This window comes from Vulpes lagopus, chromosome 4 (assembly GCF_018345385.1).
Source record: "Vulpes lagopus strain Blue_001 chromosome 4, ASM1834538v1, whole genome shotgun sequence".
NCBI classification, from domain to species: Eukaryota; Metazoa; Chordata; class Mammalia; order Carnivora; family Canidae; genus Vulpes; species Vulpes lagopus.
In genome coordinates this window covers 114,486,811-114,502,063 of record NC_054827.1, presented here as the reverse complement: position 1 = coordinate 114,502,063, position 15,253 = coordinate 114,486,811, and the positions used below count along the sequence as shown (strand labels likewise).

The 15,253-nt window shown below is 42.8% G+C and overlaps 1 protein-coding gene across 5 annotated transcripts in view; it reads right to left on the bottom strand.

The window, feature by feature from the left end:
- The window catches only part of PDE8A (phosphodiesterase 8A), a 154,511-nt gene that overhangs the window by 57,309 nt on the left and 81,949 nt on the right, over nt 1–15,253 (bottom strand). For all 5 annotated transcript variants that reach the window (XM_041753831.1, XM_041753832.1, XM_041753828.1 and 2 more), the window contains exons 4-6: nt 13,279–13,335; nt 12,440–12,494; nt 6,169–6,257 (exon numbers count right to left, since the gene is read on the bottom strand). In XM_041753831.1, the coding sequence (XP_041609765.1) occupies nt 6,169–6,257; nt 12,440–12,494; nt 13,279–13,335 (201 nt within the window). The remainder of the gene's footprint in view (nt 1–6,168; nt 6,258–12,439; nt 12,495–13,278; nt 13,336–15,253) is intronic.

Sequence of the window (15,253 nt, the reverse complement as noted above, 5' to 3'; positions counted from 1 at the left end):
GATTTTGATGGAATCTTGTCTCACATTTAGAGCTTTCATCCATTTTGAGTTTATCTTTGTGTATGGTGAAAGAGAGTGGTCTAGTTTCATTCTTCTGCATGTGGATGTCCAATTTTCCCAGCACCATTTATTGAAGAGACTGTCTTTCTTCCAATGGATAGTCTTTTCTCCTTTATCGAATAGTAGTTGACCATAAAGTTCAGGGTCCACTTCTGGGTTCTCTATTCTGTTCCATTGATCTATGTGTCTGGTTTTTTTTTTTAAAGATTTATTTATTTATTTTATTTGTTTATTTGTTTATTTATTTATTTATTTATGAATGATAGACATAGAGAGAGAGAGAGAGGCAGAGACACAGGAGGAGGGAGAAGCAGGCTCCATGCCAGGAGCCTGACGCGGGACTCGATCCTGGGACTCCAGGATCACGCCCTGGGCCAAAGGCAGGCACTAAACTGCTGAGCCACCCAGGGATCCCCTATGTGTCTGTTTTTGTGCCAGTACCACACTGTCTTGATGACCACAGCTTTGTAGTACAACCTGAAATCTGGCATTGTGATGCCCCCAGCTATGATTTTCTTTTTTAAAATTCCCCTGGCTATTCGGGGTCTTTCCTAATTCCACACAAATCTTAAAATAATTTGTTCTAACTCTCTGAAGAAAGTCCATGGTATTTTGATAGGGATTGCATTAAACGTGTAAACTGCCCTGGGTAACATTGACATTTTCACAATATTAATTTTGCCAATCCATGAACATGGAATATTTTTCCATCTCTTTGTGTCTTCCTCAATTTCTTTCAGAAGTGTTCTATAGTTTTTAGGGTATAGATCCTTTACCTCTTTGGTTAGGTTTATTCCTAGGTATCTTATGCTTTTGGGTGAACTCAGTCTTTTTAAATGAAATATAGTTGACATATAATATTCTATTAGTTTCATGTGTTTAAACATAGTGATTTGACATTTGTACACATTGCAAACTGATCATCATAGCAAGTCTAGTTATGTGTTACCATACAAAATTAATATTAATAACAATACAATCAGCTCACCCATATATAATATACTGTATGTTAAATGACTGGTTATATTATCGACAGGGCTTCCAATCTACAGTAGGCTGTTAATACTCAAATTTCTGAGGAGTCAAAAGTTCTACATGGATTTTCAACTTCATGAAGGGTCAGTGCCCTAAGCCCTGCATGGTTCAAGGGTCAACTGTATTATTTGACTTTATTCCCCATGATGTACTTATGTTATAACCATAGGTCTGTGCCTTGGGATCCCCTTCACCAATTTGGCATCCAGCCCTAACCCCCTTTCCCTGTTTGCCACCACTCTAATATTTTGTTGAGGATTTTTGCATCTATGTTCATCGGGGTATTGGCCTGTCATTTTACTATTTCATGGCCTGCTTGTCTGGGTTGGTACTATGGTAATGCTGGTCTCATAAATTGAGTATGGAAGAGTTCCCTCCTCTTCTGTTTTTTGGAAGAGTTGAAGAACTCTTAATACTCTGGTATTACTTCTTTATTCAGTGTTTAGGAGATGTCACCAGTGAAGCCATCTGGTCCTGGACTCTGTTGTTGGGAGGGTTTTTTTTTTTTGTTGTTGTTGTTGTTTTTAAAAGATTTTACTTATTTATTCATGAGAGGCAGAGAGAGAGAGAGAGGCAGAGAGACACAGGAGGAGGGAGAAGCAGGCTCCACACCGGGAGCCCGACGCGGGACTCAATCCCGGGACTCCAGGATTGCGCCCTGGGCCAAAGGCAGGGGCCAAACCGCCGAGCTACCCAGGGATCCCTGTTCCTGAGCATTTTAAAAAATTTCTCCTTTGATTTCTCTGGTGGCCCACTGGTTGTTTAGTAGCTTTCTCCAAATTTTTGTGTTTTTTTCCCTCAATATTCTTCTTATAATTGATTTCTAGTTCACACCACTGTGATCAGAAAAGATGGTTGCTCCAATCTCAATCTTCCTGAAAACACGGAGATTTATTTTGTGGCCTAACATGATCTGTCCTGGAGAATGCTGCATGTACAACACTTGAGAAGAACACAAATCTTGCTGCTTTGGGATGAAATGTTCTGTATTGTATCTATTAAGTTCATCTGGTCTAATGTGCCATTTAAGGCCAATGTTCCCTTACTGATTTTCTGTCTGGATGATCTATCCACTGATTTAAGTGGGGTGTTAAAGCCCCCTACTAGGATTATATTGTCAATTTCTCTCTTTACATATGTTAATATTTACTTCATGTATGTTGGTGTCCTATGTTGGCTGTATATATAACTGTTATATATTTTTGTTGGTTTGGCCTCTTTATCATTATGTAATATGTAATATTATATAATATGTATGTAATATGTAATATTGTAATATGTAATATTATGTAATATGTAATATTAAAGCCTGTGTTTTAAAGCCTACTTTGTCTCATATAAATACAGTTATACCAGCTTTCTTTTTGTTTCTAGTGTGGAATATCTTTTTTCTATCCTTTCCCTTTCATTCTGTGTGTATCCTTGCTTCTGAAGCGAGTCTCTTCTAGGCAGGCACACAGAGGAGTCTTTTTGAAAATTATTTATTATTTTTTTATTCAAGTATACTGCCTTTTGATTAGAGAATTTGGTCTATTTACATTTCCAGTAATTACTGGGTAAGTACTTATTGCCATTTTGTTCACTCTTTTCTGCATGTTTTTAGAATTACTCTCTGTTCCTTTCTTCTCTTTCTAGTTTGATAACTTTCTTTAGTGCTATGTTTAGATTTCTTTCTCATTTTCTTTTGTGTATTTGCCTTAAGTTTTGCTTTGTGGTTACCATGAGGTGGACGTTTATTTCCTATGCATTTAACAGTCTATTTTAAAGTTATGCCATAATTTATTCAATAAATCCCCATGATTGGACATTTGGGTCACTTCCAATTTAGTTCTCTTATATGCCTCAGAAGATGAAAAGAAAGAAAGCAACTGCCTATTTGTTCATAAAAGGTAAAGACAGTATTAAGGAAACTAACAAGAGCAATGCTTTCACATTATTTGGTATTAATAAACTATCTCACTAAATAAGACAAAGGAGCTTAGGGATTAACTTTCATTTCTTGGTATATAAAAATCAAGTGATGTAATGTGAATTATACATCAATAAAGCTGTTATTTAAAAAAATAAAATAAAAAAACAATGAGAAAGAAGTTCCTAACTCTGATATAATAAGCTTAGAGGAGATGGATCTGTGAGAAGCCCTACTTATTTTTATCATTCTTTTTAAACTTTTTGCAGATTTGGTAAATAAAAAATAGTATACCATTTCATTTTTATTTCTTTGATTGCTAATGAAGCCAAACATCTATCTTTTCACTTTTACTGGTCATTACTACCCCCTGTGAACTGCTTGATCATGCCTTTTTAATTTTTTCTACTGGATGTTCCCACTTTTTAACTGATTGATCAAAAACCCTTTATGTATTTGGGGTATTAACCTGTCTGTCCTATATGTTACAGATATATTCTCCCCAGTATGTTATTTATCTAAAAATGTAACATTATTGGGGTGCCTGGTAGCAGAGTCAGCTAAGCACCCAACTCTTGGTTTTGGCTCAGATCATGACCTCAGGATCATGAAATCTAGCCCCACATTGGACTCCATGCTCAGCAGAGTCTGCTTAAGATTCTCTCTCCCTCTCTCCCTCCCATTCATGCTCTCTTTCAAATAAATAAATAAATCTTTAAAGTAAGACAAAATAAAAATGTAACATTATTTACAGTTTAAAAAAAAAACTGTAGACAAGCTTAACATTTTTATATTTGTTTAATCTGAATCTCTTTCCTTACCCAATTTGGCTTTTATGCCATGCTGAACTTAAACAGACTTCATCATCCAGTTACATATGTACACTTATATTTTTAGTACTTATGTGGCCCTACTTTTTGACATCAAGTCTCTTAAGTCACTGGAATTTATTTTGGGGTTGGGTGTGAGATCAATATGAGCTGAATTTTCCTTCCAAACAATTAACGAGCTGTCACAAGCGTATTCACTGAAAAGTCTGCCCTTTTCCATATTGATTTAAGCTGCTGTGTTGATCATATGCTAAATTCTGAAATATACTCAAGTCTATGTCTACACTTTACATTCCAGTTTACTGATCTAGCAGTAACACGAAGGCGCTTGTTATAGCTTGTTGGCGCATTTTAACATCTGGTGGAACAAGTCTGGATTTCTCCCAGCTTTCAAGCCCTGCATCTCCCCCTTCCCTCATAATGCCCTTGATAATGCACTTCTCCCTTGGTTGTCAGCTGGTGCAGAGAACCACAGGTGGGGACAGAGGGGAAGGCAGGAGATGCACTACAGAGAACTGTGCAGGCCACATCTTAAAGTTCGGGCTTTAGCTTGAAGGAAATGGGGAGGTGCAGAGCTGAAGCACAAGTGGAGTTGCATATTGCCGTGGTGTGCAGAACGACAAGGACGAGTCCAGAATGATGTAGGGAGACTAATGGATGGTTCACTAATCCAGGTTAGAGGAGAGTGGCCTAAAGAGGAAGAGAAGTGGGTATATTCCACAGATACTCAGGTGGCAAAATCAATAGGACTTGGTGAGTGACTGGAGTTGGGGATGTGTGAGGAGACATAGTGGTTTCCGTCTAGGACCACAGGGGAGATGATGCTGTGTTTCCTAGGCGAAGGTATTCAGGAAGAAAAGGTGAGAGGTTACAGTTAAATTTAGGGATGGAAGAGAGACAATGACTGCAGTTTGGAAAAGGCTGATTACAATCTGCAGGACTCCCTACGGCCGGGCTGTCTGCTGCCTGTGAGGTCCTAGACCAAGGTCGCTTAATCTCCCTAGGTGTCAGCTGCTGCATCTTGATAGGGCCAGGTATCCTCTAGTACCACCAACTGCTCCAAAATTCTGCTCTAACCTCAGAGTGGCTGGTAGCCTAATCCACTGTAGGAATGCCGCAGCCAGTCAGCATCCGGAGTGAGGGGTGAGCAGGCCTTAGGGCAGCCAGCGACCTCAGTTTCCTGGCAGAATCTGGCAATAAGACTCTTTCGTATACTTTACTAGCCTCGAAACACATCTGCTCGTCAGAACTTCTCTGCTACCTCAAGCTTCATCTCCTTCAGCCTGTGAAATACTTTCCTTCCCTGCATGTGGAGCCTGTACTGGTCCCTACCAATCTTCCTACTCCAAGGCCTGGTCCCCTTATCTCTGCCCTGGGAATAAACAGAGTGATTTCATTCTCTCCTTGATCCCTGGAAATATTAGAGAACAGCAGGCCCCCCAAGGAAGAAACCCAGGATGACAAAGGGCTGCTGACATTTTTCCCCTTCTCTCAAACTCCTATAATTTTACTAATCTTTTTACTTTTCCTATTGTACAAGGACTTAGGCTTCTAACTCATTTCACTTAAAAAAAAAAAAAAACTTGCTCAGGAGCAAATCATAAAATGCCTTTCTGTGGTGAAGAAAACATGTCACTTAGCAAAGATAATAAATATTAGTAGGTTGGCTGTGTGTATATATTTCAACTTATTTTCTTAAAAAACTTAACAGATAATTGTTTTCTTTTGGAGCCCCATTTTTTTTTTTAATTCATGAGAGACACAGAACGAGAGGCAGAGACACAGACAGAGGAAGAAGCAAGCTTCCTGTGAGGAGCCTGATGTGGGACTTGATCCCAAGACCCCTGGAGCCCCATCTTTAAGTGTGAGTCTCCCATCATTAACCTGACCAGTCATTAGACACCCAGGCAGACTCCAAGAGTCTCTGTGAGGAGAGCTGCCAGGTCACCACTCCCTCCCATTTCAGTAGGAGGTCAGTTAGGGCCAAAAGAGTCACAACTGAAAACCTCGCTCGAAAAGCTCCCCATGGGATACCTGGGTGCCTCAGCAGTTGAGCATCTGCCTTTGGCTCAGGGTGTGATCCTGGAGTCCCAGGATCGAGTCCCACATCAGGCTACCCGCAGGGAGCCTGCTTCTACCTCTGCATGTGTCTCTGCCTCGCTCTCTACGTCTCTTATGAATAAATAAATAAAATCTTAAAAGAACAAAACAAAATTTGGGAATGGAAATCTCTAAATACGAAAGAAAGAAAGGAGGAAAAGAAAGAACAGAAAGAAAGAAAAGCTGTCCCACATGGTGTGGTGTGGGCATTCCAGAAGTAGCAGAATTAATTACCTGAGTTTCAGCTGGGACCGCACCTCTCCGAACTCCAGCTGGAGCAGTTCATTGTAACAGGCCATGAGGCTGGGGTTTTCCACATACCTCTACAGAGAGAAAGGAGATTTTGTGGATCAACAAATGTGTATCTTTAAATTAATATGCCTATCAATAAAAATAACTCTTTCCAATAGACTTCTCAAGTGGGTAACTGGAATCTAAAAAATACATTATCTTTAATGATGAACAGGAACTGAGAGATAAAGCCTATGGGTACCAAATTAACCTTCAGAAAGGCAGGGCTTGCTTAAGGATGCTTTGTTTGAGGTGAGAGGATTCTGGTTGTCTGCATTCACCATCAGAGGCTAGAATATGTAGAAGGAAGAATTTATTTAACTGAGGTTCTATAACTCCCAGAGCATATTCCCTTATCCAGGTTCAGTATATGGTTTGACTCTTCAAAGCTGTTCAAGCTCACAGTAAGCAAAAACATGCTTGTACTTCTCTTTGCACCTGTATTTCACAAAGATCACGCCCACTCAAGGACATTCTCTTCTACACTCACCTCTAAGCACAGCTCAACCAAGCCATCAAAGGATGGCCCTCCATGTCAGAGGTGCTGGCAGAGTCATGGCCTTGTCCAGGAGCTCTTACTGCTGTGGACAATTACTACCTCATATAATAAATGTTTACATAATGGAAGCATCTCACCACAAAGCAAATCACATAGTTCTGAGAAGCATGGACTCATTCCACCACCAAACTATGTATTCTGTGAAGGTATCTTAGACTTCACTATGTTCTGTTACATAGTTCCAGTTGGGTGGAAGAAATATTTGGGAACATTAACTCACCCCCATTTCTATGACCAGCTCTGGCTTTCACCTGCTCAATGCGTGGCTAATACTTGGATCAGCCAAGCTGCAGGCTGAGGCCTAAGAGGCAGGGCAGGTCACCATCTGCAAGTGGAAGCCAGACAAACCTGGGACACGAGCCCCTCACAGAGCTCCTGTCTCTGCCACAGTGAAGGTGAATAGCTCCCCCATTTTTTTTAAATTTTATTTATTCATGAGAAACACACACACGCGCAGAGAGAGAGAAAGAGAGAGAGAGAGGCAGAGACACAGGCAGAGGGAGAAGCAGGCTCCATGCAAGGAGCCCGAAATGGGACTCGATCCCGGGTCTCCAGGATCACACCCCGGCCGAAGACGGCGCTAAACCGCTGAGCCACCCAGGCTGCCCCTAGCTCTCCCATTTAAACAGTGATCAAGATCTTGCCTGAGTATCAGACAAGCTCCAGGTTCGTGGCTTATAAACCGTATGGCCCTAAATGAGGCACCCAACCTTCCTGGGTGGTGTCTTCACTTATAGAACAAGACTATCCTGCTCCTAGCCACCACAGAGGACTGTAAGAACCAAGTGGACAAAAGCGCTTGAACTGCAAACTGCTATATGACCATAGAGTATGATGACCGCTGTCTCTGGGAGGGGAAGAGAGGCAGCAAGGGCTGCTGGCCACGGGCATGGTGGTCCCTAACCTGCACACCAAAACACAGCCCTTCTCACTCACAGAAGTCTGAGAGAGGTGCCATGCCAACCAGCTCTCATCTACTGAGAGGAGAGCACTGGCCTGCCATCCATTCCTCAGTTGGGCCTGACTCCACAGAACACCCAAGAATGCCATCAACCTGCACAGGGACCTACTGCTGACCAGGCAGGAACAGGGAGGAGATTCCTGGGCTCAGGGCTTATGCCACTGCCAGTAGACAAGGGGTGGGGACTGCAGCTGCCAAGGGCCTGGCTGGCCTCACCTGCTCTGCAAGTGAGATCCTAGGATGTGGAGACGTGTATTTATAAATGGCCTCCCAGGCATGCAACCAGATTTTTCACTGGGTATGAATGTATATATCCAAACTTCTTTACCCCAAAGGCAGACTGCAAAGTTACAAAAGAAGCACATGTGACCAAATGCAGGGCATCTTGCCCCTGCTGTCTGTCCCTCCCCCTCACTACTTCTGCTCTGCTTCTAAACATCCAGTCTTTCTAGCCCTTCTCCAATTTTCAAGTATGACCCAAGAATTCCACGAGGCATGGAGGGCAAAGAAGGGCACCAAGTCCAGGGATACCTGGGAGATAGGCTGCTGCTCCTGCTCCATCAACAGCTGCTAGCCTCCTATCCCTACTCCATTCCACCAGAGGGGCCAGGCCACGAATCCTGTGGACTCCTGAGCGGATTCAACCTTGCTTTTCCAGAGCCTTTATCACACCTACTTTGTGACGCCCCACCCAGTGGCTTTCAACCTTGGGCTGCTGTTAGAATTATCTGCAATTTTACAAAATAATACCAATGTGCAGGCCCCTCCCACCACCACCTCAAAGCGCCTCTCTAGGTAGAGAAGTTTTCCAGAGGATTCTCATGCACAACCAGCACTGAGACACACCAAACCTGAGCAAATGCTCCGCTGCCAGCAAGTCCAATGGAGGAAGCAAGCAGGTTTCCATTCACCCTGAAATCTTGAATGATGGCACTAACCCATAAAATAGCTGGCTGCCTCCTAAAGACCAGAGACCCCACCATGGTGTTGGCTTTCAGGCAGGGGCTGGCTCAAGCCTTGGCACTACTGCCTACCTCAGGGCCCTGTTGCTATGTGAAGGAAGGGAACTCTGCTTGAGGGAAGATTAGTTTTCACTGTGGTCTCTGAGGACTGGTCCTCCACTTGAATTCATCTCCCACAAAATGGTGAGCCTGTGACTACCTCCTTATTTGCTAGGTCATGAACCCTTGGAATGACCACTTTAAAGCTTCTGTGCTTAGGGACATGCACCTAAGAGTGATTCTACCAAGGGCTTCAAAGGACACCTTGACCAAGCACTTGGGTGGAGGGTGGAGAGTGTGTGCATCAGCTACCCTTGCATTTTCAAGTTAGCTTCATGATAACTTGACTATATGATGAAAATATAAGGACTGTGGTTTACTATACCTTCTACCAAAGTGCCCTCTCCAGCCTACACAGCTGTGCCAGTACACTTCCTTATGGGGAATTTCAAATACATTGCTCACTAAACACACACATTCCCAACTCTTTTCAAAGAGACACATACAAATAAATATAAAGCTTCATGACTCCTGGTGGCTGTAGGTAAGCAAAGAATCCAAGGCAGGGCACATCATCTATCCTCAGGTTTCACTAGAAAATAGAAGCTTCAGGGGTCCTTGCTAAAAAAAATAGCCAGTTTGAAGCTGAAGAGGATCTTCAGAGCAGGCTGGGAAAGTTTTTCTCTTTGTGTGAATGCTTTCCCACATAGGTTGGAGGAGGGGCATGGTCTAGGATTCACTAGCAAGAGGTGATCCACACTTCCAACCCAGGATTCTGTACTGAAAGGAACACCCATCTTCACAGAGGCTGACTGGTTGTTCTCAGCAACTGAACAGATTACTGCAGGTGAGGGAATGGGGGTAGGTGCCGATATGGGTCATATGCTTTGGGAGTTGTCAATAAAAAAGGGAGAGGAAACACAAAACTAGGTAAAAATAATGATCTCATTTTTTCATATAATTTATATAACATTGTGTGTGTATAAAGTAAAATCATAAGCTGCAGATTACCAGATGTTATCATTGGAATTTGTGTTCTTTTTTGTCTGCATCAACTTGCTACCTTTGTTCATTTGTTACTAAGCCTTTATTGCTTTGTCTTAGAAATACCATTTAACTCCACTTTTATAACCCAGTTGAACAGCCTATCTTTTTTAAAAATGGAAGAAATCACATGCACTTGATTTTATTCCTTCTCTCTTACTCAGTCTTCATGACTGGTTTCACAATATTCCTTTTTGTGTCAGACAGTTTGACCAAGTGGCTGTAAATTTCATATTTCCTCTTGTGAATTTGGAAGGTTTGTTAAACTTTTCCATTAATGGTTATGTTCCTTTTCACTGATCTCAAAGGCCAACACAGATTTCTTTACTACTATATGAAAACAAGGTACCAATCACTCCCAGAACCGACCATCTCCCAGAGAACCAATGTTCTAGTCTGCACATTTCCCAGATGAAAACTTTGGGATACTCTGTCCACTCCCCACCCCCAACCGCATGTTTGCTAGATGAGGCCCTGAGAACACTTCTACCTCGAGCTCCTCCTCACAAACCTTGAAAATGCCTACATTTGCTAAGATCATCTAGAATTTAAATACTGACCTGTTGTTCAAGTTTTTCTTTTGGGGTGTCCCCCTCTGTTAGAAGAGTATTATACATTCAGGTCTGCATTTTTCCTTTTAGGTCTAACATTATAGTTAGATAGATATGTATTATATTTTACTTACATTTCCTGTGTTATGTAACTAGAAATGAAGCCACAGTACACGTTACTCACGCACGCATGCGCACACACACACGCCTGTGTCTGGGCTCGCGTGGTAGGGGGAGGAGGGAAGGCCACAGAGAGAGGGCGGCAGCAGGCGGCACGTGGGCGCAGCACATTCACTGCTCACCACTTCTCCCACCTCATCCACCCTCCCTCCTCTTCAAGTTCCTGTTCCAGTTCATCTGCTGTGTCACTGCAGTCCTTTCTCAGTTTTCTGCCTCAGACAGGGCACTTGGGGAAACAGGACTCTGAAGTTCACGTACATCCCCTCTGGCCCTGTAGGGTGAACAGGGACCCGGCTGGGCCTCCCTCTCCTGCTGCCATCTCTAATCAGACTAGATGTGACTATTACTGTTTCATACAGTAAATGAGTGCTTACATTTATCCCCATATTCCCCATTTTCCGGCTTCATTCCTTCTTGTATTTCAAGGCTTCTGCTTGATATTTGCCTTCCTTCCACTTGAAGCACATCCTTTACAAACTCTCTCAGTTTCCATACTGCTGAACGTACGTCAGCCTCATTTTTGAAAGCTCTTCCTGCTAGGGTTAACACTCTAGGTGAGTAGTTATTTCATCACATTGAAAGCATTATCACACTATTTTCTACTCTCCATTTATCACTGCTGAGAAGCCAGCTGTTAGTCATCATTCTTCTGAAGGCAATCTTTTTTCTCTGGTGAGATTTTAAGCTCCCCACTTTTTTTCACTACGAAGTGTCTTCTTTTTATTCACTCTACTTCGGATTTGTTGGAATTTCTGAATCGATGGATGACAGTCTTTCGTCAGTTCTGGAAAATCCTCTTCAAGTATTGCCTCTGCCTCATTCTCCTTCCTGTCCTCCTGGAACTCCAACTACACATAAGCTAAACTCCACACTTCTTAACCTCCCTAACTTATCTTCTCTTACTGAATCTCTGTGCTACATGCTAGATAATTTCTTCAGACCCACTAAGTTTAAAATTTTTCGGTTATAATGTGTTCATTTCTCAAAATTCAATGGTGCTGTGCTTAGAATTTGCTGTGTCACTTTTTATAAGGTTTTTTATTTCTTGCGGACATTTCCAAGCTTGTCTTTTATTCTTTACATATAAGAAGCATAACTGCCTTATAACTTGCATCTGATTACTCTAGTGTCTGTGGGCTGTGGGGGTCTGTTTCTGCTGTCTTTTTCCTACTAGTTCTCACTCGCAATGCATCAACTCCTATGTACCGCTCAGCTTCCATGGGTTGCTGCCTGCTGCCCTTGAGCAATTACTTGCGAAGATTCTTTGGGGCCAGAGACAAAAAGGCGTTTTCTGCAGGGGAGGATCTGTATTTGCTTGTGCCAGGTGCCCAGGAGTACGACCTACCACCTAGAACCCCTTTAAAGTAAATTCGTGGCTTGAGGTGTCTTGACAACCTCATAGACAGAAATTAGGGCCACAAATCTGTCCCAGGATCAGCCTTTCTTCAGTTCTCTCCACCATGATTCCCAAGGCTCATGGCAACCAGCTGACCAAAGCTTGTAGAAGCCCTTTAGCTTAAGGAAAACCAACAGGTTAGGGAGGGCTGCAGAGGGAGAGGGAGGCATGTTTGGGCTGCCTCATTTCCAGGATCCTTGAACTGCCTTTCAAATTGCATGTATACATATCAGCATTATTTATAAACAACATATCCTATGGCATGACTTTTCATGAGTGTGCCATTAAAGATTTTATGATGTTTAGATGCCTTTAGCAAGCATAATTTTGAGGGAGCAAAAACATAAAATGTTGTAGATTATTAAGATTACCAAGTTCTAAAGTTAAACCAAACTGTAATAGCACAAGGAAAACAATCTGTTTTCTCCAAATGAATTCAAAACTTTTGGGGGCTCTGAAAGGAGATAAAATTTAATTTCTCATGCTGAATTACACTTGCATAGCAAAGAAGTGGGTACATACCCTTGTAAAGCCAGCAGCAATGAGGGGCATCACAGAGGACTCTTCTCTATCCGTCCTTCAAAAGAACAGAGTAAAAGGTTAGAGACAGTTATTATCAATTACAGTTCATCACTTTATTCACTAATTTCTATAATACAGGACTGTCGTATGTCAAATAACCTTAGATAAATTAGACTAATACACCAATCATTAGCATAAATTTGAAAATAGTTTTCTATTTTAGTTCTGAATGTTGCTTTCTGGCAATGCTTGAAATATGGAGATTTTGTACTAACATCCAAAATACAGAAATAACCACATACCTATTTGATACATAAAAATTTTATTTTAAGTTCTTCCCCATTTTCTTCTACTTCCGGTTAAAAAAAAATGATATCTTCCCCCCGAAAGCTCTGGAAAAAGTTTAAAGGACAAAGAATCTTTTCTTCTACATACAAGAGCATATAAGCTAAATAACGTCTGAATACTGCCCTTCTTTTAACATATTTCTAGTCCTTCCTTTACCTCCAATTTCAGAAGAAATAAAGAATTCCCCTGTTTATACATGAATCAAACCTTTGTAGATACTTGGGAATTTGAAAGCCCTGGGTAACATCTGTACTTTTAGGAATGGCAATCTCTCGTGGTTGGCCTATTTCTAAAGTGAACGCCAGTCCAAAAATCACAAAACCTCACACAGAGCAGAAACTCCTACCAGGTGAAGTGAAAGAAAAGAAGAAAAAGGAAAATGCCAAATTAAAGACAGTCACACCTGTCATAGCCAATAAGTTCCTAGGTCCCTGCTAAGAGCAAGCATGACACTGACATCTGAGCTTCACCCTCAAAAAAAGAGAGCTTACCTCCGTACTACACCAATAATAATTGTGTTTTCAGAGAGTTCTGAGGATCTGATAGACCTTAAAAAAAAAAAAAACACAAATTTTAAGATAAATGTAAAACAATTCTTAAAAATGATAAATATACTTAATCTTGGTAGAACAATTAAAGTTGGGAAGAGGTAGAAGAGCAAGCATGTCACTCTCTGGATTTACCTTCTTGGCTACCTGATTTCCTTCCTCTAGGGGACAAACTCTACTCAGTGAACGAGTAATCCTAACACCCACAGAGTGCAAATATAGCAGCTGGCTGAGAGAGTGTACCTGCTACTCATTCTGGTCTTTGCTAATCCATGTGGTCTCAGGTGGAGAATGTTCCCTACCTTCAGCTTACGTGACTGGGTTTATCTGTCTCTCTCTGCCAAAGAGACATACGAGTACATGTGTGCTACCACAAGCTGATGGCCATGGTTACGGTGGGGACAAAGCCCAAAGGTCAGCTCCCTAAGCAGTACAAACAAGAGTTCCTAGGTAGGCAAAAGCAGCAGCAACAGAAACTCAAAACTAGGAAATGCAAGATATTCTAATCAGTCAGAAAGAAGAGAATCACCACGTGACACATGCAGGTAAGAATGGAGGACTGGTCAGGAGAAGTGGCGGATGCTGCCCCACTGAAATTACCCACAGAGCCTGATATCTGCCCCCACCCCCCCCCGCCCCCTGCAGAGAGTGCATTCACCCCTTCCCAGGAAGGAAAGCCCAGCCAGGAGATCAGACAGGGTAGAACTCAATATGAATCAGGAGAGGAAGAGCAGGAGGAGGGGCTCCACTGGAGATGGGCAAGAGCTCAGCCTATGCTGGAGGGGAAAGCAGGACTCTGCAGAAGAGGGGTCATGCCTCAGGAAGAGGGGGAAGGCAGCCCTGGGCTGCAAGGAAGACACACTCAATGGTGGCTCCAGCTCGGAGAACGGAGCGGACCGTTCCCAGGCGGCCCCAGCCATGTCAAAGCATGCTGGCTTCCTAGAGAACGTGCCAGATTGGGGCAGAGAACAGCCAAGACTTCCTGTGTGACTTCCACTCTGTTAGTTCAAGAAACAGAACCACTCCCAAGTCACAGAACACACAAAACCATTTGAGTGGCTCTTTCTCAATTCTCCCGAGGATGGTACATAACATAGCCATTCCAGATACATCCGAGGATGTCAATTCAGCATACACAACAGGTACCTCAGTTTGGCAAGCTTCTTCTCTAAAGGGCCTGATGGCAAGTATTTTAGACTTTGTGAGCCTGGCAGACTTGTCACAACCACTCCATTCCGCCACAGTGCATGAAAGCAGCCACCAACGATACATCAACGAACGGTGTAGCTGTGCCCCCTGATGCAGCCCTGCCTCATGGCTCCGGGGCTTCACTGTCTCAAGGCTGAGTCTAGCAACAGATACAGACTGCATATGGGGTACAGAAGTGGCTCACAGATGGACACACAGCTCTAGGGACGAACCAGTCACTCTAGTGGGCCGTGTGGCTCACACGTCTCTCTCAGTGTTTCTGCTTTTCCCAGTGTCCACTCCATTCATCCAGCTCCCACCTGCTCCAGAGGAAGCCAACCTCAAGGGTGCTGTGTGGCTGCTGTATTGAAAGAGCCCTCCCGACAGGTCACTGTGCGTCTGCCAACCGGATGCCTGTCCCTGGTTCCACCAGGATCTCCCTGCCTGGAGAACAGCCATGCTCCTCTTCCTGAAGAGGGGGCATAGGAAGGGCTGTTTAAGCATGGAAGGGCGACTAGTACAATGGACACTCACACAGACAAGGCCAGTTCACTCCTCAGAAGTGTGGGCTGCTGCTGACACTAGCACCAATCTTACCCAGGCAGAAACAGGCACCCACAAATGGTATTCCCGTGACTTCCCAGGGCACTGTACTTATTTCTTGTGTTCATATTTCTGTCATATCACAAAGATTTCTTTTTTTAAGATTTATTTATTTATTCGTGAGAGA